General features: G+C 41.2%; 1 protein-coding gene across 1 annotated transcript in view; it reads right to left on the bottom strand.

Moving 5' to 3' along the window:
* The window catches only part of LOC119877095 (transcription intermediary factor 1-alpha-like), a 41,237-nt gene extending 22,470 nt beyond the window's left edge, over positions 1 to 18,767 (bottom strand). The window contains exon 1 of the mRNA XM_038559608.1: positions 18,584 to 18,767. Within this exon, the coding sequence (XP_038415536.1) occupies positions 18,584 to 18,680 (97 nt within the window). The 5' untranslated portion in view covers positions 18,681 to 18,767. The remainder of the gene's footprint in view (positions 1 to 18,583) is intronic.
* Positions 18,768 to 24,503: the final 5,736 nt, after the last annotated feature.

Below are 24,503 nucleotides of genomic sequence, written 5' to 3'. Positions count from 1 at the left end.
CTCCCTCTCCGCTTCTGTCCCCCTTAACCAGGTACTCTGTTTTCCTTAAAAATAAAAAAAAGGGTTAAAATGGTAAAATTTACATTGTGTACATTTTTACCATAATAAGAAAAATATTCAGAGTTTGTAAAGCATAGTAGAGTCAACCCCAATGAATTAAAGAAAGCCAATTAACTACCAAAGTTTCTCAAGTGAAACAGAAAACATGAAGAGTCTTATAGATAAAACTTTAGGAAAACTGAATCCGGAGTCAAAATTTTCCCACAAAGAAAAGCACAAGTTCTGGTTGCTATTATATATTCAAGAAAAAAAAAAGGATTCCAATCTTACACAAACTCTTTCAGAGAACTGTAAAAGGTAGCACTCTCTAATTCATTTTATGAAGCTCACATAACTCTAGAGGAAAACTTAAAAGAGTAGTATAAAAGGGATGCCTGGGTGGCTCAGCAGTTGAGCATCTGCCTTTGGCTCAGGGTGTGATCCCAGAGTCCTGGGATCAAGTCCCACATCGGGCTCCTCACAGGGAGCCTGCTTCTCCCTCTGCTCATGTGTCTGCCTCTCTGTCTCTCATGAATAAATAAAATCTAAAAAAATAAATAAATAAAAAAGTAGTCTAAAAAAGGAAAATCACAAAGCAGCAGGAAGATGGCACTGAAGTATGAGGACTCGAGGTTTTCACCTTGTCCCATGAACCCAGCTAATAACTATGAAATCATCCTAAATACCCCAGGATACGACCTGAAGACTTGACAGAACAAACTCCACAACTAAAGGGAGAGAAGATGCCACACTGAAGAAGGTAGAAAGTGTGGAGATGTGACTTAGGGGAGAAACAGATTATGGCCGCTGCACAGGGGAGAGAGCCATGGTCACAGAGAAGGGTGAGAGGACTAAAGAGGGAAAGGGAGAAGATGGGCAGCCTGGGTAGCTCAGCGGTTTAGCACCGACTTTGGCCCAGGGCATGATTCTGGAGACCCGGGATAGAGTCCCACATCGGGCTCCCTGCAGGGAGCCTGCTTCTCCCCTTGCCTGTGTCTCTACCTCTTTCTCTCTCTCTGTGCCTCTCATGAATAAATAAATAAAATCTTTTTAAAAAAGAAGAAGAAGGACAGGGGGAGAGAGAGAGGCACACACACAAGGGAATACACAAGAACATTTCCACCAAGCCACTGGCTTAGAAAACAAGAAGAGCTGAATTTCCTGAGTTCTTGCAACCAGCGGGGCTTAAAGCCTGGAGTTTTAAAGGTCAGTGGGCTTGTCTGTGATAGAGCCCTTAGGGCACTGTGCTGCTCCTGGAGAGAAGGCAGGCAAACCACCCAGAAGCACAGTGTGGAGTGTTCTTAAGAGTGCCTGAGGCACACACTGGGGAGGGAGGTTTATTTGTTCCTCTCAGAGGGTCCCTGAGAGGCAGAGTCCAGAGACACTTCTCTAGAATAAAAGACCTGTCTGGTGCCATTTCCCTCCCCCCACTCCTCAGCATAAACACAGAGCCACATGTAGAAAAGCAGCACACAGTACCAACACTGGCTGCCTAACTTGCTTACATCAAGCACCAACCTCCTGCACTCTGGTAGAACTGCCCTTCTCAGTCACAACTCCCTCAGTCCCAGGGTGGCTGGCCCCTCCCCCTCAGAAGAACAGCACAAAGCCCATGCCACCCCTCCTGACCAGAGAGTTTTGCAGGGCCTCTGTTCTGGTAGAGGTGGTAACAGGTCTCATTTCACAAGCAGACCAAAGCACATCCAGTTAAAACTCACCATACTCGGGCCAAGGACCAAATACTGCCCATGGAAGGCAAGGAGAGCCTCTGCCGACAACAGGCCTGAAGGACAGAGCAGTCAGAACATAAGAACAGACCACATGCAGTACACACCAGAGATACTTTCTGAAGCACTAGGCCCTGGGAACTGCATGATCTCTCTCTCATAAGGCCATTACTTTCAGTAGAAGCAGGAGACATAACTTAACTTTCCTAACACAGAAAAAGAGGCAGAGACCTAGACAAAGTATGAGGACAAAGGAATTTATCCCAAATAAGCGAACAAGATAAGGCCAGGGCCTGAGATCTAAATGAAATAAATATAAGCAACATGCCTGATAGAGAATTTAAAACAAGATCGTAAGGACACTCACGGGCTTAAGAAAAGCACAGAAGGCATCAGTGAGAGCCTTACCACAGAGATAAAAAGAGTTAAAAAAGAATCAATCAGAGACAAAGAGTGTAATAAACAAGGTCAGAAACATGCTTAATGCAATGAACAGCAGGCTGTAATAAGTAGAAGAATAAATGAATGACCTACAAGACAAAGTAATGGAAATTACTCAAGGTGAACAAAAGAGAAGAATTATGGAACAGGAGAACAGATTTAGGGAACTCAGTGACTCCATCAAACATAGTAACACTCATATTACAGGAGTCTCAGAAGAGGAAGAGAGAAAAGGGGGCAGAAAATGTATCTGACGAAATAATAGCTGAAAACTTCCCTAATTTGGAGAAGGAAATAGACATCTAGATTCAGGAGGCACAAAGAACTCCCATCGAAATCAACAATAGCAGGCCAATTCCAAGACATACTGCAATTGAATTTTCAAAATATAGTGACAAAAGAATCTCAAAAGCAGCAAAACAAAAGAGGTCCTTAACTTACAAGGGAAGACCCATAAGGCTAGCTGGAGATTTCTCAACAGAAACTTGGCAAGCCAGAAGAGAGGGGCATGATATATTCAAAGTGCTGAATGAGAAAAAATCCACAGCCAAGAATACTCTATTCAGCAAGGTATCATTTAGAATAGGAAAAATAAAGAATTTGTCTCCAAACAAAAACTAAAGGAGTTCCTGACCACTAAACCAGCACTACATGAAATATTGAAGGGGATTCTTTGGGAAGGGGACACTAAAGTGACAGAATAAAAGCAGCAAACACAAAAGCAGTAACAATGAATATTTCTATAAAAATCAGTCCAGGAGGGACCCCTGGGTGGCTCAGTGGTTGAGCATCTGCCTTTGGCTCAGGTCATGATCCCAGGGTCCTGGGATTGAGTGCCCCTTTAGGCTCCTCACAGGGAGCCTGCTTCTCCCTCTGCCTATATGTCTCTGCCTCCTTCTCTGTAATTAATAAATAAACAAACAAACAAACCAAAAATCAGTCCAGGAAGTCACACACAAAAAGGATATAAAATATAGTAACATATACCTGAAATGTGAGGAAGAGAGGAGAAAAAAATGGGTTCAAACTTGAACAACCATCAACTTAATACAGACTGCTGCGTGGAGAAAAGGTTATATACACAAACCTAATGGCAACTATTTTTTAAAAACCACTGACAAACATGCAAAGAATAAAGAGAAAGAACTCCAAATATATCACTAAAGAAAATCAGCAGAACACGAAAGAGAAGAAAGGATCTGAGAAAATCTCCAGGAACAACCACAAAACAAGTAATAAAATGGCACTAAGTGCATATCTATCAACAATTACTTTGAATGTAAGTGGAATAAACACTCCAATCAAAAGATATAGGGTGGGGCACCCTAGTGGCATAGTCAGTTAAGTAACTGAACCTTGGTTTTGGCTCTGGTGGGGGAGATCCAACCCCATGTGGGGCTCCACGCTTAGCCTGCAGAGTCTCCCTTGAGTTTCTCTCTCCCTCTTCCTCTGTTCCTCCTCCACTATCCATTCACTCACTCTTTCTCTTTCTAAATTAAATACTTTTGGAAAAGACACAAGGTGACAGAATGGATTAAAAAAATCAAAAACAAAAAAAAACAAAACAAAACAAAACAAGACCCATTTATGCTGCCTAAAAGAGACTCATTTTAGGCCTAAAGAACACCTCCAGATTGAAAGTGAGGAGATAGAGAAACAATTATCATGCAAATACAAGTCAAAAGAAGGCTGGAGCAGCAATACTTATATGGGACAAACTAGACTTTATAACAAAGACTGTAGCGAGACAAAGAAGAGCACTATATAATAATAAAGGGGATAAATCAACAATAAGATATAGAAATCATACATATTTATGCACCTAACACAGGAGTACCCAAATATATAAAACATTAAACATAAACTCATCGATAACAATAATAGTAGGGGACTTTACCATCCCACTTACATCAATGGACAGGTAATCTTTTTTTTTTTTTTTTTTTCCCAATGGACAGGTAATCTAAACAGAAAATAAACAATCAATGAAACCAGGAGCTGATTCTTTGAAACACTTAATAAAATTGATCAACCTCTATCTAGATTTATGGAAAAAAAAAAAAGAGAAAGAACCAGAATAAATATCACAAATGAGGAGAGGAGAAATAACAACCAACATCACAGAAATACAAACAATTATAAAAGAATATTATGAGGAATTATATGCCAACAAATTGGACAATTTGGAAGAAATGGATCAATTCCTAGAAACAGAAATTACCAAAACTGAAATAGGAAGAACAGAAAATGAACAGACTGATAACCAGCAATGAAAATGACTCAGTAATCAAAAAAACTCTCAACAAACAAAAGTCCAGGAACAGATGGCTTCACGGGTAAATTCTACCAATCATTTAGAGTTAACACCTATTCATCTGAAACTGTTCCAAAAAACAGAAGAGGAAGGAAATTTTTCAAATTCATTCTATGAGGCCACCATTACACTGGATAGTAAAACCAGATAAAGACACCACACAAAAAAAGAGAACTACAGGCCAATAGCTAGCTGTAGATTAATTAGATGCTCAATAAAATACTAGCAAACTGAATCCAACAATACCTAAAAAAAAAAAATTCACCTCAATCAAGTGGGATTTATTCCTGGGATGCAAGCATGCCTCAATAATCACAAATAAATCAATGTGATACACCACATCACCAAGAGAAAGGATCATTTCAACAGATTCAGAAAAAGCATTTGACTAAGTATAACAACCATTCTCAATAAAAACCTTCAACGAACTAGGTCTAGAGGGAACATACCTCAACATAATTAAGGCCTTATATGAAAAACCCATAGGGAACATCATACTCAATAGGGAAAAACAGAGCTTTCCTATAAGGTCAGGAAAAGACAATGATGTCCACTCTCACCACTTTTATTCAACATCATACTGGAAGTCATAGGCACAGTAATCAGACAACAAAAAGAAATAAAAGGCATCCAAACTGGTGAGGAAGCAGCTTTCACCACTTGCAGATGACATGATAATACTTACAGAAAACCCTAAGGATTCCACCAAAAACATACTAGAACTGAATTCAGTAAAGTCACAGGATACAAAATCAATGTACAGAAATTTGTTGCATTTCTATATACTAATGATGAAACAGCAGAAAAAGTGAAATTAAGAAAACAATTCCATTTACAATTGCACCAAAAATAATACCTAAGAATAAACTTAACCAAAGAGGTGAAACATCTGTATTCTGAAAACTATAAAAAACTGATAAAAGAGGGACACCTGGGTGGCTCAGCAGTTGAGCATTTCCCTTTGGCTCAGGGCATGATCCCAGTCCCAGGATTGAGTCCCACACTGGGCTACCTGCATGGAGCCTGCTTCTCCCTGTGCCCATGTCTCTGCCTCTCTATGTGTGTCTCTCATGAATAAATCAAGAAAATCCTTGAAAAAAAAATAAAAGAAATTTAAGATATAACAGTTGGCTACACATGGAAGCAATCTACAGATTTAATGCAATCCCTATCAAAATACTAAAGTATTTTTCACAGAGCTAGAAAAAAAATCCTAAAATCCATAATCCTATGTATGGAACCATAAAAGACCCCAAATAGCAAAAGTAATCGTGAAAATAAGAAACAAAACTAGAGGTATCACAATTCTAGACCTTAAGTTATATTACGAAGCTGTAGCAATCATAAAACTATAAAACTATGGTACTGGCACACACACACACACACACACACACACACACAAGACACCTAGATAAATGAAACAGAATAGAAAACCCAGAAATTAACCCACAACTATATGGTTAATTAATCTTCAACAAAGCAGGAAAGAATATCCAGTGAGAAAAAAGACCATCTTTCCAACAAATGGTGTTGGGAAAACTAGACAGCTATGTGCAAAAGAATGAAAACGGGCCCGATTTTTAGACCATACACAAAAATAAACTCAAAATGGATTAAAGACCTAATGTGAGACCGGAAACCATAAAAAAATCCTACAAGAGAGTACAGGCAGTAATTTCTCTGACATCAACCCCAACAATATTTTTCTAAGGTATGTCTCCTGAGGCAAAGAAAACAAAAGCAAAAATAAATTATTGAGATTACATCATAATAAAAAGCTTGTGTACATCAGAGCAAACAATCAACAAAACTGAAAGACAATGTAGGGAATGGGAGAAGGTATTTGTAAACAACATACCTGATACAGGGTTGGTATCCAAAATATAAGAACTCAATACTAAAAAAAAAAAAAAAAAAGAAAGAAAGAAATCCAATTAAAAAATGGGCAGAAGAGATGAACAGACATTTCTCCAAAGAAGACATCCAGATAGCCAATAGACACATGAAAAGATGCTCCATATCACTCATCATCAGGTAAACAGACATCAATATCACATTAAGATATTATCTCACACCTCTCAGAATGGCTAAAATCAAAACCACAAGTGTTGATGAGGATGTAGAAGAAAAAGGAACATTTGTGTTCTGTTGGTGGGAACAGCTAACTGTGGAACACAGTATGGAGGTTGTTTAAAAATTTTAAAACAGAATTACCCTATGATCCAGTAATTCTACTACTGGATATTTACCCAAACAACTCAAAAACATTAATTTGAAAGGATACATGGAACTCTACATTTACTGAGGCATTATTTACAATAGCCAAATTATAGAAGCAGCCCAAGTGTCCATCAATCAACAAATGGATAAAGAAGAGGTGGTGTGTACACATGTACACACACACGCGAAAATTACTCAGCCATAAAAAGAATGAAGCTTGCCATTTGCAATAACATGGATGGGATCTGGAGGTTATAATGCTAAGTGAAAGAAGTCAGAGGAAGACAAATTATCGTATGATTTCACTTGTGAAATTTAAGAAAACAAATGAAGAAAAAAAAAAAGAGGCAAACCAAAAAACAGACTCCACTATAGAGAACAAACTGATGGCTACCAGAAAGAGATGAGTAGGGGGTGGGTGAAATAGCTGATAGATATTAAAGAGTATTCTTATCATGATGAGCACTGAATAATGTATAGAAACACTGAATCACTATATTGTACACCTGAAACTAATAGAACACAGTATGTTAACTATACTGGAATTAAAATTTAAGAATGAAAAAAAAATTCCCTGCAGAACATCCTGCCTATTGTTTTCCTGCTAAAAGATCTCTTGGCATTAATATCAAGACTCAATAGCATGGTATTGGTGTAATAACGAACTGATCAATGGAACAGAAAGCCCAAAAATAAACCCAGACATACGTGAACAACTGATACTTGACAAAGGCAGTGCAGTAGGAGAAAGGATGGCTTTTTCGACAGCAGTGGTGGAAAAATTAAATATCCACAAGTAAAATGAACTTGGATCCATACCTCATATCACACATGAAAATTAACTCAAAATGGATCATAGATCTAAATGTAAAACTTAAAGCTTGGAAACTTCAAGAGGAAAACATGTTAGGTAAAGATTTCTTAATACCAAACAAAAGAAAAATTCATACAAGATAAGTTGGACTTCACTAAAAAGGGAATTGGGACTCCTTAGAGAAATAACCAAGGCTGATACAGTAAAAGTAGAAGATAAGCCTAGAAACTATCTGGTTTGCCAGAAAGTTAGAAGTATTCAACAATCAATAGGTGTATGTCAAAGGACAAGATTTCAACTTGAAGGGGTTCCTACTGCCCAAATTGGAACAATGTGGTTATCAAAATAATGAAAGGAACAGTTTATAATATAAAAAATTTCACAAGCCCACAGTAATAAATGGAAAAGGAAAGTCTCATTCATACAGTACAGTATCAGCTAATAAGCTGAGAGTGACAGAAAAATCACCATTTTGCAACATCACAATAATAAATGATGAAGGGAAGAATCAGCAGTGGATGCTATCTACAGTTTTTGGGAACAGAACACTGACAGAGACCCAAAGTATCTCACAGGAAGTTATTAATTACAAAGGGGGAAAAGTGGAGAAATCTGGCAGTTCAAACTAGTGATGAAAGCCAAACAACAGCAATGGGACAAGAGGACATCACGGTTTCCTAATGTAAAGCACTGAAGGGGACGCATTACTTTTGCCAAAAATGATGACTAAGGAGAGAAATCAAACATTAAGTCTGAAAAAACAACATTTGACAGAAATAATTATTAACTACCTCAAGGAACTGGGATAACTAGGAGTGGCCAGTAAGAAGTTGAGACAGTGCTCAAGAATATAACAGCAGCAGATGTGATAAATATGATACAAAATAGCCACTACTGCTAAGGCTAGGACAGAGTACCCAAGGAAGAATTTTCCCTTCAGAGCTCAATAGTCAGACCTTGTTAGAAAAGGTAACAGCCATCACTCACACTTTGGTGCTGTACCAGTGGGATTTGCTGGAAATTCACCCTCTGGAACTTGTCCACAAATCTATTCCATAGTACGTGCTGGCAATCTGTGTCCTGGATTTCCCCCACCATCAAAGGGGGTGAAAAAGCTGCTGTGAAGGACATTATTGTGACAACTGACAAAATTTGAAATATAGATCATGTAATTAGATAATAGCACTGTACTAATGTCAAATTCCCTTAATTTAATTATACTGCAGTTATAGGGGATTATCCTTGCATATATCAAAACTCATCAAACAGTACATTTAAATATGTGCAGCTTACTGTATGTTCATCTTATCTCAGTAAAGCTAAAAAATAAATAAATAACCTTTTAAAAAAGAGAATATGTTTGGGGCTAAGGGTCATGTCTACACTCCTCCCAAATAAGTAAAAAAAATATATATATATATATATCACCAAGCATACCAAAGTGAGAAATAAAATGCAACAAAATCTAGTATCCTTAGGAAGGGCTCATAGGAACAATACTTTTAAAGTTCTTATATGTGGTCTTTATGCTTAAACATCAGTTGGCTGGATGTGTGCCTCTATTCACATTTTTTTTCTATGAAAAATCTTAAAAATCTTTACTCCAGTCTTCAGATTTAAGTACTAATGCTGGAGAGTCTAATGATAATCTGGCATTCTTTCCACCTAAGTGATGTAGTCTTTTTGTGTAGGTGCCCAAAGTATTTTTTTTTCTTTAAAAGCCCTAGAACACATTTCAGTGGTGGCTGTTGTTTCAATTTTCCTAAGCACATGATGAACCCTTGTAATATAGATGTTCATCTTTTAACAGCATTTTCTTGTTTTTGTTTTTTTCCTGTTTCTTTTGTCAGTCCAGGCACTTTTATTAATGTCCATATACTTATGTGCACATGCATATAAGATCTTCTTGTCACTTTATGAATTTCTTTCAGCTCTTTACTTGATTTGTTTTCACTTGTCTTTTTCCATCATTTCTTTCTTTTGTGGTACTTTCTAGAGTGTCTGCTCATTCAAGAACTTTCTGGTTTATCTTCATTTCTGAAATATTTCTCATTCATTCCTCAAGTCTTGTCAGTTTTTCATGATCTCCTATAACATAGGAGCTCATTTACAAACTTTTCTAATTCAGTTTATTTTGTTTTTTCATAACATACTGTTTTATTTTTCCAGCTTATTTTGTAGAAATTATATCTGTGCTTGAAGACAAAGTATACTGCTATCTTCACTTCTTTAGATCTGTTATTCAGAGGACTACTGTCCTTTTTCTTACACTATCTTCCAATGACATAAAATTACAACACCTTCTATAAACCTTATTAAAGTTGGATGGCTTTCCCTATACTTTTAAGTTTCCTATGTAAGATTTGTAAACAGACTGAGATAGCTTTCCTAGATTCAGAGTTCAAAGGTTTCCTCTTATATTGTTACCACAAAGTATTCAAACCTAAGGTACTTAAGTGTGACCACTTCCCTAATACTTTCTGAGATCTGCCTCCTCCAGTGCCCCCTCCCACATGTATCTGTGTCTTTTCTCCTCTTTACCCTTAAGTTCCTACTCTCATCAACTTTTATTTGCAGCAGTTTCTTTTCAGTGTGGGGCTCTGTTCGCTTCCTGAATATTTCTAAGAATCTCAGGAACCACGCTGTCCCTGCTCCCTCATACTTTCCTGTGGCAAACGATCTCATTTCAGACCCTATTAGAAGTTTCTGGACCACATTTTGAATAGCGCACTCCCTAAAATACTTTTTTTTTCAGAGAGTGCTGAGTGGCACTGTAAGGCAGACAGGTATCACTATAAATGTACGATCTCCAGTAGCAAGTGGGCCTCAACAAGATCTGCAGTCATACTACATTTTACTGGGAAATGCAATCCAGTTTGCACACATGTAGACAAACCCTCTGTGTGTGTATGTATACCTACTCTTACCTTCTCTCCTGTTCGTAACAAAATGTCTCTCCTTCTATTCAAAGTCACCAATCTTTCCATCTATGCCTTGGATCAATCAATCCTGCTTTCTCAGAACACCTCACAAATCCCTTCTTTGGTATATTTGATAGCTCGTTTGATTGAACTCTTCTTTCATATAGCAAACATGCTTAAGCCTTTCCCGTTTACAAAAAGGCAATAAACAATAACTCCATTTCTCTCTCCAACTACTGCATAATTCCTTTAAATTTCTCTAGAGTTGTCTTAACTATCCACATCTCTTTACTTCTACCCATTGTATAACCCCAACAGAGTTTCCCCTACTACTTCTCCATCAAAATATGCTTTGCACGACTGTCATGTTTCTAACACTAAAATGTTTTTGGCCTCTCTTATTTGAACTTGCATGAATGCGACACTGTGAACCACCACTTTGTTAATACTTTCTTTGCTTGGCTTCCCTGACACTACATTTTCCTGAATTTCTCCTACCTCTTCTCAGTGTCCTTTCTAGGTTTCCATCCTACACACCCATAACATATCCGAATACCTAAGGCCTTGTCCTAGGTGATCTCCTCACTCTAATCTCTAGAGTAGAAGAGAAAGAAACAGAGGGAGGACAACAGGACACCAAAAAGGAAGGGTCAGAGAAACGGAATGGAAGCCTTAATACCAAAAGATGGGTGGGGAAATGAGCTGAGGTTAGTAAAAGCAAGTTAAGGCATGTGACACACAAGTCAAGTCTAGGAGATGAGGAACAGAAGAAACATAAATCAACATGCACCAGTACAAAAGGCAGATACTAAAGTCATGTGCTATAGGCTCTTCTCCTGGTTATCCTTAATGTTGAATACAGACGGTCAAGAGATCCCAGAAAGACTATTCATTCATAAGGAAGATAAAATAAAGATCTTCCAGTAGTTATAAATCCCAATTAGTATATATGACATTTTTCTTTTAAATTTATTGGTTTTTTTTTAAGATTTTATTTATTCGTGAGAGACCAACAGAGAGAGAGAGAGAGAGAGAGAGAGAGAGAGGGGCAGAGACAAAGGCAGATGGAGAAGCAGGCTCCATGCAGGAAGGCCTGACATGGGACTGGATCCCGAGTCTCCAGTACAGCTCCTTGGGCCAAAGGTGGCGCTAAACCGCTGAGCCACCCAGGAGTCCCACTTTTAAATTTATTGTACGGCAGCCGGGGTGGCTCAGCGGCTTAGCGCCACCTTCGGCCCAGGGCGTGATCCTGGAGTCCCCGGATTGAGTCCCACTCTAATGCTGTTAGCTTACAAATTAGTATTATCTTTATCATAGCTAAAAAAAAATATGAGACTTCAAAGATTCAAACAATTTAGGGCTGGTTGGAAAATCGAGAGTCCATCAACTCCATATACCTGATAAAATAAACAATGGAACAGCAACAATTACAGCTTTCCATAGAATAGAGATCTTGCTGGCTAATCTACCACTGACTGCATATTCAGGTGCCAGGAAATGACAAGTATCTATCCCTCTACATAACACTAAAGAAGTCATCAGATATGAAGAGCCCTGAGGAGCTTTCCATATTTTCCTAAACTTGGGAGGAGCTGAGCTATTAGCATCCAACCTTGATGACAGACTTAAATACAACTCTCTATGCTATTAATTGGAGTTAAGGATCACTTTTTATAATTATTACACATACCCTACAACCTATAACTAAGGGACTCTCCAGGCTGCTGAAACTGAGGCGCTTTCATGAGTGGCTTCCATATGGGAATTCCCTAGGAACTGAGATCCCAGGGCTTTATGTCCGGGTCCTGATAATGGCCTACCATGATCTTCAATTTTTCAGTCATTTTAGTTAAAATCAGAGTCTACAACCCATAAGCCAACTCATCCAAGAACATGTAAATTGTATTACAATACGTATGTATGTGTAAGCACGAGCAAGCTAGGGGTGGATTGGAGAGGGGAGTGTCACAATAGGGTCTGCAGTATAGAAATCCTATTACTTCCCTTGCAGCTGTGTACAGTTTGACAGGTTGTGCAGCACAAGGAACTACTTAATTTAAGAGGGCAAATGGGGATTAATATGCATTCCACTTCCTAAGGCATGTAATCCTTGGTACTACAGGTGACAAGTGAACACATATTCCTAAATCAGATAAAGTAACTTTTAGACTTACAGCAGCCTCAATTCCCCCACTCTTAGAATGCTTTGTATACAATATGTGAACTGCAGCCATTTGACATGCTTATTAATGACAATCTACTTATCAAAGTACTTTAACTTAAATTCTAATGTTTTCCCCTCAACTCAATAAATTATGTTACCTCGTAATGTGGGACACATATATCCCATTTTGGAGGCTACTGGTCTACTATGTACTTGAAAATGCAAGAGTAAATTTGAAAAAGGGGTCAAGGTTTTAGGAAGAAATGTAGGGCTCATGCAAGTAGGTTGATAGTTTAACTTGGTGAGATCTCTAAGAAAAATCAGACAAAAATCTAGAGATCTGGGACACCTGGGTGGCTCAGCGGTGTAGCGCCTGCCTTCCGCCCAGGGTGTGATCCTGGAGTCCCGGGGTCGAGTCCCACATCGGGCTCCCTGCATGGAGCCCACTTCTCCCTCTGCCTGTGTCTCTGCCTCTCTCTGTGTCTCTCATGAATAAATAAATAAAATATTTAAACACACAAACACAAACACACACACACACACACACACACACACACACAGGAGGATCCCTGGGTAGCTCAGCGGTTCAGCGCCTGCCTTTGGCCCGGGGCGTGATCCTGGGGGTTCAGGATCAAGTCCCACGTCTGGCTACCTGCATGGAGCCTGCTTCTTCCTCTGCCTGTGTCTCTGCCTTCCCCTCTCTCTCTCTCTCTCTCTCTCTCTCTCATGAATGAATAAATTAAACAAATCTTAAAAAAAAAAAATCGCAAAAACTACTAAGTACAAAAGAAAAAATGGATAAAATCAGGCAATCAAAATTTAAAACTTCAGCTCTGGGATCCCTGGGTGGCACAGCGGTTTGGCGCCTGCCTTTGGCCCAGGAGGCGATGCTGGAGACCCGGGATCGAATCCCACGTCGGGCTCCCGGTGCATGGAGCCTGCTTCTCCCTCTGCCCGTGTCTCTGCCCCTCTCTCTCTCTCTCTCTCTCTCTCTGTGTGACTATCATAAATAAAATAAAATAAAATAAATAAAAAATAAAACTTCAGCTCTTCAAAAGACACCATTAAGAAAATGAACGGGCAAAGAAAGAAAGAAAGAAAAAATGAACGGGCAAGCTATAGGAGTTAAATATGTATAAAACTGTATCTAACAAAGGACCAGGATATAGAACGTATATAAAGAATATTTACTTATCAATAATGTAACCAATTACTTAACTTTAAAAATCTGCAAAAGACAAACTGAAATTATACCAAAAAGCTACAATAGCTAATAAGCACAAGAAAAGACTCTCATCGTTATTCATCGGGGAAATGAAAATTAAAACCATGAGACTCCCCTTTGCACATCCCAGAATGACTAAAATGAAAGACTAACGACACCCAAACTGGCAAAGATTATGAACCAACTGGAACTCTCATACATCGCTGGAGGGAATGCAAAACAGTACAACCCGTATAAATATACATTTATGACACAAAGAAGAAATTCCCATTTTTAGTATTTACCCAAGGAAATAACATACTACATAAACACTTGGCCCTTTTTTTTTTTTTTTTTTTAATTTATTTATGATAGTCACAGAGAGAGAGAGAGAGGCAGAGACACAGGCAGAGGGAGAAGCAGGCTCCATGCACCGGGAGCCTGATGTGGGATTCGATCCCGGGTCTCCAGGATCGTGCCCTGGGCCAAAGGCAGGCGCCAAACCGCTGCGCCACCCAGGGATCCCCATAAACACTTGTCTACAAATATTTATAACGGTTTTATTCCTAATAGCCACAAATTGAAAACAACAGTATGATTTCCATTAACAAGGTGAATATTGTATATAGAACTGTTTTATATAAAACTGGTAAACAATATGGATCAATCTTAAATACTATTAATTCTTTGACATTGTATCTTGTACTCACAAGGTGATTTACACTTCTCACCAAGAACCCAAAGCAATCAAACCCCAAAATCGACAGTTACATCTTACAGACTGCCAGTTAGTAAAGAAGTCTAAAAAAAATTCATGGGTTCTTATTTTTTACTCTTCCCTGGATAAATAATGTGACCCTTTTCAAGGGTATGCTCAATACTCTTTTAAAAACTCTTTAGAGTTTGCTACTCTTTTGCTGAATACACTACAAAATATTGTACAATGTTGTACCATTTCTCTAAGACCAGTTTGTTTTCTGACTTCAGGTACCTATAATGTACCTAAAGAAAATCTGTTTTCTACGTCCTTCCTCTTTCCTGGATATAACTGCACACTAAGAAAATGGCAGTCATACCTGAGGTAGCTCATCCAACTTTAGCATGTGGTCACTCATCCTCATTCCTTCCAACTGGCAGGCAGCCTTATCAAAGGACAGTTTTGACCCATGTTCTCAATGGGGTCTTGGTAGTTACTGTAATTGTATCTGAGCATTTATAAATTATAATACATTCTTTTTCATTATAAATTAGCTTTATTTCTTTTGCATAAAACATTTCAGAAGATTTATTTTCTATGAATTCCAATTAGGGTAACAGAGAACACCAAAAATGATTTATAGAAATATCAGGTTTGATAATGCTGAAAACTATTATTCTATACCCTGAATTTTGGTCTTAATTTCCTAAGGAATCCTCCTATGATCAATTTTGTTTTGGAATATAACATGGCTTGAGCTAATGAAACACTAGAATTTAATATTATACTCTAGAATTCTAAAACTATGCCAAGTTGGGCTCTCTGGAGGGCTAGGCCTAGAAATCTAATTTTTTTTTTTAAAGATTTTATTTCTTTATTTGAGAGAGAGAATGAGCAGGGAGGAGAGGCAGAGGGAGAGGAAAAGTAGGTTCCCTGCTCAGCAGGGAGCCTGCCTTTGGGGCTCCGATCCTAGGATCCCAGGATTGTGAGATAACGACCTGAGCGGAAGGTAGACAACACTTAACCAAATGAGCCATCCAGATACCCCTAAAAGTCTAATAAGTATACCAGTGCCTCTAGTAGAGCTAAAATTTGAAAACCACTATCTAAAAGGGACGAGTATAACTGCAACATGATTGTGGCCTCAACAAAACTTGTTTTGTTTGGCCTAAAGAAGAATGGGCCTGTGTGCGTGTGTGTGTGTGTGTGTGTGTTTTAATTTACTTGCCATTATCTAATACTAGAGAAAGCTCACACAAAAATCTGGGCTTCAGACTTCTCGTTAAAAGAAATACTATATATATAGTATAGTATATATTTGTATATATATATATACATCCTTCAATATATAGGATATTCAATATATAGAAATATATATATTGAAGAGTATATATATATAGAAGGATATATATATATAAAATATATATCCTTCAATACTGGCCCTCTGAGGGCACCTGGGTGGCTCAGCGATGGAGCATCTGCCTTTGGCTCAGGTCATGATCCAGGTCCTGGGATAGAGTCCCACATCTGGCTCCCTGCAGGGAGCCTGCTTCTCCCTCTGCCTGTGTCTCTGCCTCTCTGTTTCTCTCATGAATAAGTAAATAAAATCTTTAAAACAAACAAACAAAAAAATACTGGCCCTCTCTTCTCTTACATGACAATCTGCAAGAGCTGAGTTTGCTGCCTGCCTCCCTTTCACTCCTAACCTCCAACTCATAGTTCTCCAACTCATATAACTAGCTTAGCTCCTGTAGGTATTATATAGTTTGATCCATGAGGACTGTACCCACAAGTTCATTAGGAGAATGAAGAACAGAGATGATGAAATGAACCCTATTTATTTATGAAATGTGCTGGCTAAAGTTTTATCTCAGCTAGTATTGGAGTAAGTTCACAAGGAGAGAGAGGAAGGAAGAACATATTCAAGTTAATAAGATACAGGATAGGTAGTATTTTTAATTTATAGAAAATGACCCTCTTTTTAACAGTGTATTTAAAGAATCATTTGTTAGAGACTCTGTCTTTCTCAGCATAAAAACAAAACCATTACCTTCCAATTTATATGCTTTCTTGAATTCTTGCTGGTAATACAAACACCAAGATAAAACATATTTAGACTAGAATCGCATAGAACATTTTGAGAAATCTGGAACTTAAAACCTGTCTCAGAGTTTAGTTTCGGAGCTTTTATTCCCCATGTCATGGCCAGGCACACGATAAACCTTAATTCTAGAATTAGGCAAAATTCAGATCCCGATTGGCTACTAGCCTATTTAACCCATTAAAATTCAAATAAAAGAGACCTCAGACTGTGTCTAAACATTAAGAACTAAGATTTGTTTCACCTGTACTGAATTTCCAACAGGTGGGCCACATGAGAGAAAACAAGAGTGAAAGATCGGAGACTTCAGCCTATTTGCAAGCTAGCTTACCATGGTAGAAGGCAGACTCATGGGTGAGAGACCAGGGACCTTTATTAGCTACTCACAATAATAACGTAGGCCAAAGCTAACATAAACCGAAGCATCGACATTTTTGCTCTCCTTCCCGGAACCCCAGTTCCCACCAGGCAAGGTCAAAGGGCCAGCTGACACCTGCACAGGCAATGGATTGTGTTACACCAGAGGAAACCTAAGCTTAGAGCACCCCAATCTTGTATCGTGGGTACTAAGCATGCCTGTCTTTAACTCCAGTGGACATCACACTGGACCACACGCATGCCTGCTCTTTGCTCTGGTGGAAGACACTATCTCTATCTTCCAAGGCTGATCCTTATACAAACATCTTTCAAAAACAGAAACAAAGGGCAGTCACAGTACCTCCCTGGCACGACCTGCAGAAACTGAGAGACCGCTGGAAAACTGGCTCCCTAGGCCAGATACTGTTCCAAACACAGAATCAAATGCAGAGTCTAACACTACTGTCTATAGCACCGATTTCATATACCCCTTAACATAGGCTCAATTACTTAATTAGCATTTTATCTCAAACTTAATCAACCAGACCCTCTGAAAGTATACATCAAAAACGAATCATTCAAAAAAAAAAAAAACGCATCATTCCCTTTCTAATTACTCTCTATTTTTGAAAAGGAGGTAGGTGCTCCCGAATCCGCAAAGTCGCAATTTACAATCCTCATTCTCCTAGGATGCTTACTGCGCTTACTCTGACTCACTTTTTAAAGGTCTCAAACCTGTTAACGCTCGCAATGGGAACGACCTGTCGAAAGTCTCATTACCCAGTAACAAATGCACCACCAAAGAGAACAGCAACGTCCTCATTACCCAGCTGTCGTCTACAAAATACAAGAAAATCCTGCGGGCCGCCCGCCCCCCCCCCCAAAAAAAATCACTCCCTTCTATTTCTCTTTACCCTTTACCGTTGCGAAAGAAAACCTTCCAATGCAAACACACACACACACACAACCACATACCGTCTCTCTGGGTCCCTCCGTCCCGGCAGAAGGGAGAGAAATCGGGGAGACGCGTCAAAGAAGCCGAAACATACGTGCAGGACAGAAAACAGCATCCGGATCTGCCACGCGTCTCCCCGAAGAAAAGTCCCCGTCGCTTCGTCTTCACCCACCGCCCACCACCCCCGGCTCAAATGACGTGGGTCCGAACCGGGTGATGAGGGCCGCACCGACCGGGACAAAGCTCCGGGGGAGGCAGAGGGCAGAGCAGTGAGCCGGACGCAGCGGGCCAAGCAGCCGAGCGACGCGGCGCAGCCCGCTCCAGCCCAGGTTTCCAGAGTGCGGGGCGCGCTCCTCCAGCCCCGGAGGAGAACGCGGAGCCGCCGCCGCCAAGCCCTCGGCGCCCGGGGAAGTGGCTCGCGGGGCGCGCGGCCGCCGCCGCCGACGCGGACCCTCCTCCTCGCCCCTCCCCCGCCGCGCACCCCCGGCGGCGGCGACGTGACAGCGGGTCGCGCCGCACCCGGGCGCCCGCCTCCTGCCCCGGAGGGGGGCCGCTCCTCAGGCTCCTCGGGCTCCCCGGGCGCCCCGGGCTCCCCTCCCCCCCGCGCGCCCACCTCGGCCGCCTCTCACCTTGGGTGGCGAACGGCGAAGAGCCGCTGACCGGCGAGCCGGGGGCGGGGACGGGCGGCGGGGTCTCGGCCGAGCCCAGCACGGGCGCGGGCAGCATGAGGTAGCGCCGGGGCGCGGGCAGGCAGGGCAGCAGCTCGGGCCCCGGCTCTGGACGTTGCTCGCCCCGGGAAGGCTGCGCCCCAGCCCGCCCTCGCGTCCCCGCCGCTCTCTCCGGCCCCCGCCCACCCCGCCAGCGCCGGCCCACCTCAGCCTCAGGCCCCGCCCCCGCCCCCGCCCGCCCTCTCCCCGCAGCTGAGGCCCCGGCGAGGAGCGCGCCGCCCAATCGCCGCCGCGCCTGGCCAGGGGGCGGGGCCTGCCCAAGCCCGCGAGGCTCCGCCGGCCGCGGCGGGAGGCTGGGAGGTGGGAAGGCGCTTGCCCAGCCCCGCCCCCGCCCCAGCCGCGGCCTCTGATTGGGCCTTGCTGTGCGCGGCGCTCCTCTAGGAAGGTCAAGGGATCGTTTGTTAATGACGGACGGACTAATTGGGTCCGCCTGCGTTAGCCCCGCCCACGGGGGGCGGAGCTCCGCCGCCGGGGGCGCAGCGCGGCTAATTAAGTAACTTGTATCAAAATCCTAGAGAACACGGGCAACACCCTTTTTGAACTCGGCCACAGTAAGTTCTTGCAAGATACATCCACGAAGGCAAAAGAAACAAGAGCAAAAATGAACTATTGGGACTTCATCAAGATAAGAAGCTTTTGCACAGCGAAGGATACAGTCAACAAAACTCAAAGACAACCTACAGAATGGGAGAAGATGTTTGCAAATGACCTATCAGATAAAGGGCTAGTTTCCAAGATCTATAAAGAAATTCTTAAACTCAACCCAAAGAAACAAACAATCCAATCATGAAATGGGCAAAAGACATGAACAGAAATCTCACAGAGGAAGACATAGACATGGCCAACATGCACATGAGAAAATGCTCTGCATCACTTGCCATCAGGGAAATACAAATCAAAACCACGATGAGATACCACCTCACACCAGTGAGAATGGGGAACATTAACAAGGCAGGAAACCACAAATGTTGGAGAGGATGCGCAGAAAAGGGAACCCTCTCACACTGTTGGTGGGAATGTGAACTGGTGCAGCCACTCTGGAAAACTGTGTGGAGGTTCCTCAAAGAGTTAAAAATAGACCTGCCCTACGACCCAGCAATTGCACTGCTGGGGATTGACCCCAAAGATACAGATGCAATGAAACGCTGGGACACCTGCACCCCGATGTTTCTAGCAGCAATGTCCACGATAGCAAACTGTGGAAGGAGCCTCGGTGTCCATCGAAAGATGAATGGATAAAGAAGATGTGGTATATGTATACAATGGAATATTACTCAGCCATTAGAAACGACAAATACCCACCATTTGCTTCGAAGTGGATGGAACTGGAGGGTATTATGCTGAGTGAAGTAAGCAAATCAGAGAAGGACAAACAGGGTATGTTCTCATTCATTTGGGGAATATAAATAATAGTGAAAGGGAATATAAGGGAAGGGAGAAGAAATGTGTGGGAAATATCAGAAAGGGAGACAGAACATAAAGACTCCTAATTGTGGGAAACGAACTAGGGGTGGTGGAAGGGGAGGAGGGCGGGCGGTGGGGGTGAATGGGTGACGGGCAATGAGGGGGGGCACTTGATGGGATGAGCACTGGGTGTTATTCTGTATGTTGGTAAACTGAACACCAATAAAATTTCTTTTTTTTTTTTTTTTTTTAGTGATAGTCACAGAGAGAGAGAGAGAGAGAGGCAGAGACACAGGCAGAGGGAGAAGCAGGCTCCATGCACCGGAAGCCGGACGTGGGATTCGATCCCGGGTCTCCAGGATCGTGCCCCGGGCCAAAGGCAGGCACTAAACCTCTGCGCCACCCAGGGATCCCAAAAAATAAATTTATTAAAAAAAAAAAAAAAAAAGGGCAGCCCGGGTGGCTCAGCGGTTTAGCGCCGCCTTCAGCCCAGGGCGTGATCCTGGAGACCCGGGATCAAGTCCCACATCGGGCTCCCCGCGTGGAGCCTGCTTCTCCCTCTGCCTGTGTCTCTGCCTCTCTCTCTGTGTGCCTCTCATGAATAAATAAATAATAAATAAATAAAATAAAAAAAAAAAAGTCTGGGCATCAGGTTAGAAATCAAAGTGTCCACACCAAAACACTAACCACTAGGACATGCTGGTTATTAGGAGAAGCTAGGAGCATATTATAGGAATCTAAAGGCAACAATTGAGATGTTGCCAGAAGAATTTACACCATTATCAGGGTCAGATAATTGGTTAAACATAGTCTTTTCCTCAGTGGTGATGATTTTCTGGCTATTTTTTTAGTTTTTTTCCTAGTTTATTCATTCAACAAATAGTTATTGAATATTTCATACACATTAGGCACTAGGCAGTGGCTATACAGTTATGACCGAAATGTTGAAAGTGTACTATTGGAGCTTGCTTTTCATTTTGTGCAAGTATGGGACTTGAAAAGGCTGGTGATGGATTTGAGCCCCGAGGATGGAGTAGGTGTGCCAAATCTGCTACTTCTCTGGTCTAGACCATACCATTTCTTGCCTGATGGCCACTGTATCTGCTTCTCTTCTTGCTGGGCCCTCTAACTAGGATAATTTATTCAACCATTGAGTCAAGTCCCATTATTTCTCTACTCAAAACCCTCCTTACATTGGTCCCATGTGGTCTTATATAAATTTAGAACTCTTTCACCTTTCTGATTTCATCTGCTGCTTTGCTTCAGTGGTAGCAGCTTCTTGGCTGCACATCAGATCCCATCATTTTCTTGCTCACAGCTTTCAATAACTTACTATGACACACTGGATGAGTCAGCCTCGGCTGCCGTAACAAAGTACCATAGACTGGGTGGTTAAACAACAGAAATTTATTTTCTCACAGTTCTGGAGGCTAGAATTCCCAGATCAAGGTGCTGGCTGATCCAGTTCCTGGCTAGAGCTCTCTTGGCTTGCAGATTGCTGCCTTCACACCAAATCCTCACATGGCCTTTCCTCTGTAATGTGAGGAGGGAAATGGAGAGGAAGAGATCTCTTTTCATTCTCAGAAGACCAGCAGTCCTAGTAGATTAGGGCCCTACCCTTGGACCTCATTCACCCTATCTCTAAATATAGTCACACTGAGAACTAGAATTTCAACATACGAATTTGGAGGGGGACGCAATTCATCCATAATATGTGCAGAATAAAATCAAGCCTAGAAGCCTGAAAGCCTTGCACAATCTGATTCCTGCTTGCATCTCCAATCCGATCTCTTACCTCTCCCTCACTGTTACTTCCCTGTAGGTACACAAGGGCAATTCATGGCACATGCCAGAAACCACACCAAGAAATTGTATCTGCATCAATTCAATTTAGATCTTCCCCGGAAGGAGCTCCATTCAGTGATAGCATCTGACATCTCCAATCATACTTGAAGGCCAACCTGTCCTCAGATACAGACAGAACGTATTATGGAATTGTGGTGCTTTCTGTCCTTGGCAGCTATTGCTGCTAAATGTACAACTGAGCCAGAGAATGCCTAGCCAACAGAAGGGTCTCATGGGAATGAGAAATAATTTCAACAGTGACCTATATTCCAGTAGGGATTACATATCAAGAACTATAAAAATATTCATGCACTCTGACCCACTTTGGTAATTCCACAACTGGAGTTTTGTCTCAGAAAAGTAACTTAAAATAAGAAACAAGGACTATATGTATGAAGAGGTTGATAGCACATAATTTGAAACTGCCAAAAATAAAAAAGTGTTAAGCTAGAAATACCCTAAATTTTAAGGAATAGAGAAATGCATATGAATTATAAAATATCAATATGCTGGAATATTTTAGTCATTAAAACAAAAAATATGGTTGTCATGGAAAACATTTTGTATTGTTTTTTAAAAGATTTTATTTATTTATTCATGAGAGACACACAGAGAGAGGCAGAGACATAAGCAGAGGGAGAAGCAGACTCCATGCAGGAGCCGGATGCAGGACTTGATCCTAGGATCCTGGGATCCCTACCTGAGCCAAAGGCAGATGCTCAACCACTGAGCCACCCAGGCATCTCAGAAAACACTTTTGAAACAAGTTTAGGTAAATAAGAAAATTAGAACTCAAAATCAACGTACATTATAATTCAACTGTATAAAAACTTTGTATATGTTCATAATGACAATAACTGGTACTAGCTGCACATTGTTGAGTGCTTCTTTCCCAGATGCTATTCTAAGCACTTACCTCATCTTTTATCCTTACAAAAATCTTTCAAAATAAACATTATTGTCTTGAAATAACAAGAGGCTCAGAGAGCTGAGGTTAATTTAATAAGCAAGTGGGAGAACAGATTTTGAATCCAGATTTGTCTGACTTAAAATCTTATGCATTTTCCCTTCCCAAAGGTACTTTTCCAAAGTTGGAAAGGACAAACAAGGAAAAAACAAGAACACAAAAAGTCTAGTTGTCATATAAAGGTAGCATGATTATAAGACAAAATCTTATTTTTGTATTTTATTATATTTTTATTACATTTTGAAACTGAATCAATACTTCTTGTAAAAGGAACCCACTATGCAGTCTGGCTCCTCACACAAAACAGTAAGAGTGATATCTATGAATTGCCTGAAACATGCCAAGTTCAATGTGTGTCTTCCTCAACTCCATTTACATTTGAATTAACATACCAACCAGTGAGCAAGAGCAATAAATTATAGGCATTATTGTAGGAGTACAAACCCTCTTCTGAAGGCAAACCAGACTGTAGTTCTAAGTTCTGTTATGCAAGCTTCCAATGGAGATAGTCTATGAGGATCTTTTCCTACATTCCAAGCCAGAAGAAGGAAGGATTACTAACTCGCCTTAAGGCCAATAGAAGAGAGCTTCAGCAATATAATTTCAAAAGATTGGGGGTCTTTACAAGAAGGGGAAAAGGTCATTTCCCTCCCTTGTTGGTTGACTAATGAACTGCAAAAACTCATTAGATTCAGCATGAATGAAGCCTGGTGTATAGATTGGTGAGAAGGTTCTTGGGAGAGCTTGATATGTGTGTCCTGGAATCTGGGATCATCCATGAGCCTAGAAACTAGTGCTTCCTTCTCTCCTAAAGTAGAAGGCAATGGGGAGCTGCCTATATATCCACCACCTTGCATTGCAAGTTTACATGTGTTAAATGGTTAAATGGATGTCAAAGAGTGATAACTGGGTTTGTGGTGATCTTATAAGTAGGCTGTCCCAAAAGGAAGCCTGCTAGCATGAGGGGATCTCAGCAAAAGGAGACTGTGAGTTCCTCCACCATGGGCAGTTGCTGAGGGGGGATGGTGTTTTAAGAGTAGAGGCAGACAGTATGTTGCCCAGGTTAGGGTCTGAGTAGAGCCTCTTAAATAACTCATAACCTGAGTCCTAACAAGAGAACCAGTCTTTGGGATGCACCGGCAGCCAAATTGCAGTAGCACCAATTAGGTAAGTAATTAGTCCCATCTTCTCTGATTCTTCTTCATCTAATTTGACCCTGAAGAAGCCAGAAGCAGCAAATAAATAAAGTGGATGTTTGGCTCAGTCTAGATGTTGGTTGGGGCTGCAGTCATCTGAAGGCTTGACTGGGGCTGGAGAATCTGCTACTTAGGTGACTCATTCATGTGCCTGGTGAGTTGGTGCTGGGTGTTGGCAGGAGGCCTCAGTTCTTCACTACATGGAACTCTCCATTGAGTGTGTTTAAGACATGATTGCTGGGGCAGCCTGGGTGGCTCAGCAGTCTAGTGCCTGCCTTTGGCCCAGGGCATGATCCTAGAGACCCAGGATCGAGTCCCATGTTGGGCTCCCTGCATGGAGCCTGCTTTTCCCTCTGCCTCTCTCTCTCTCTCTCTCTGTGTGTGTGTGTGTGTGTCTTTCATGAATGGA

The sequence above is a fragment of the Canis lupus genome, chromosome 16 (genome assembly GCF_011100685.1).
Source record: "Canis lupus familiaris isolate Mischka breed German Shepherd chromosome 16, alternate assembly UU_Cfam_GSD_1.0, whole genome shotgun sequence".
NCBI lineage: Eukaryota > Metazoa > Chordata > Mammalia > Carnivora > Canidae > Canis > Canis lupus.
Note: the sequence above shows the minus strand (reverse complement) of the source record. Positions and strands in the feature narration are given on the sequence as shown.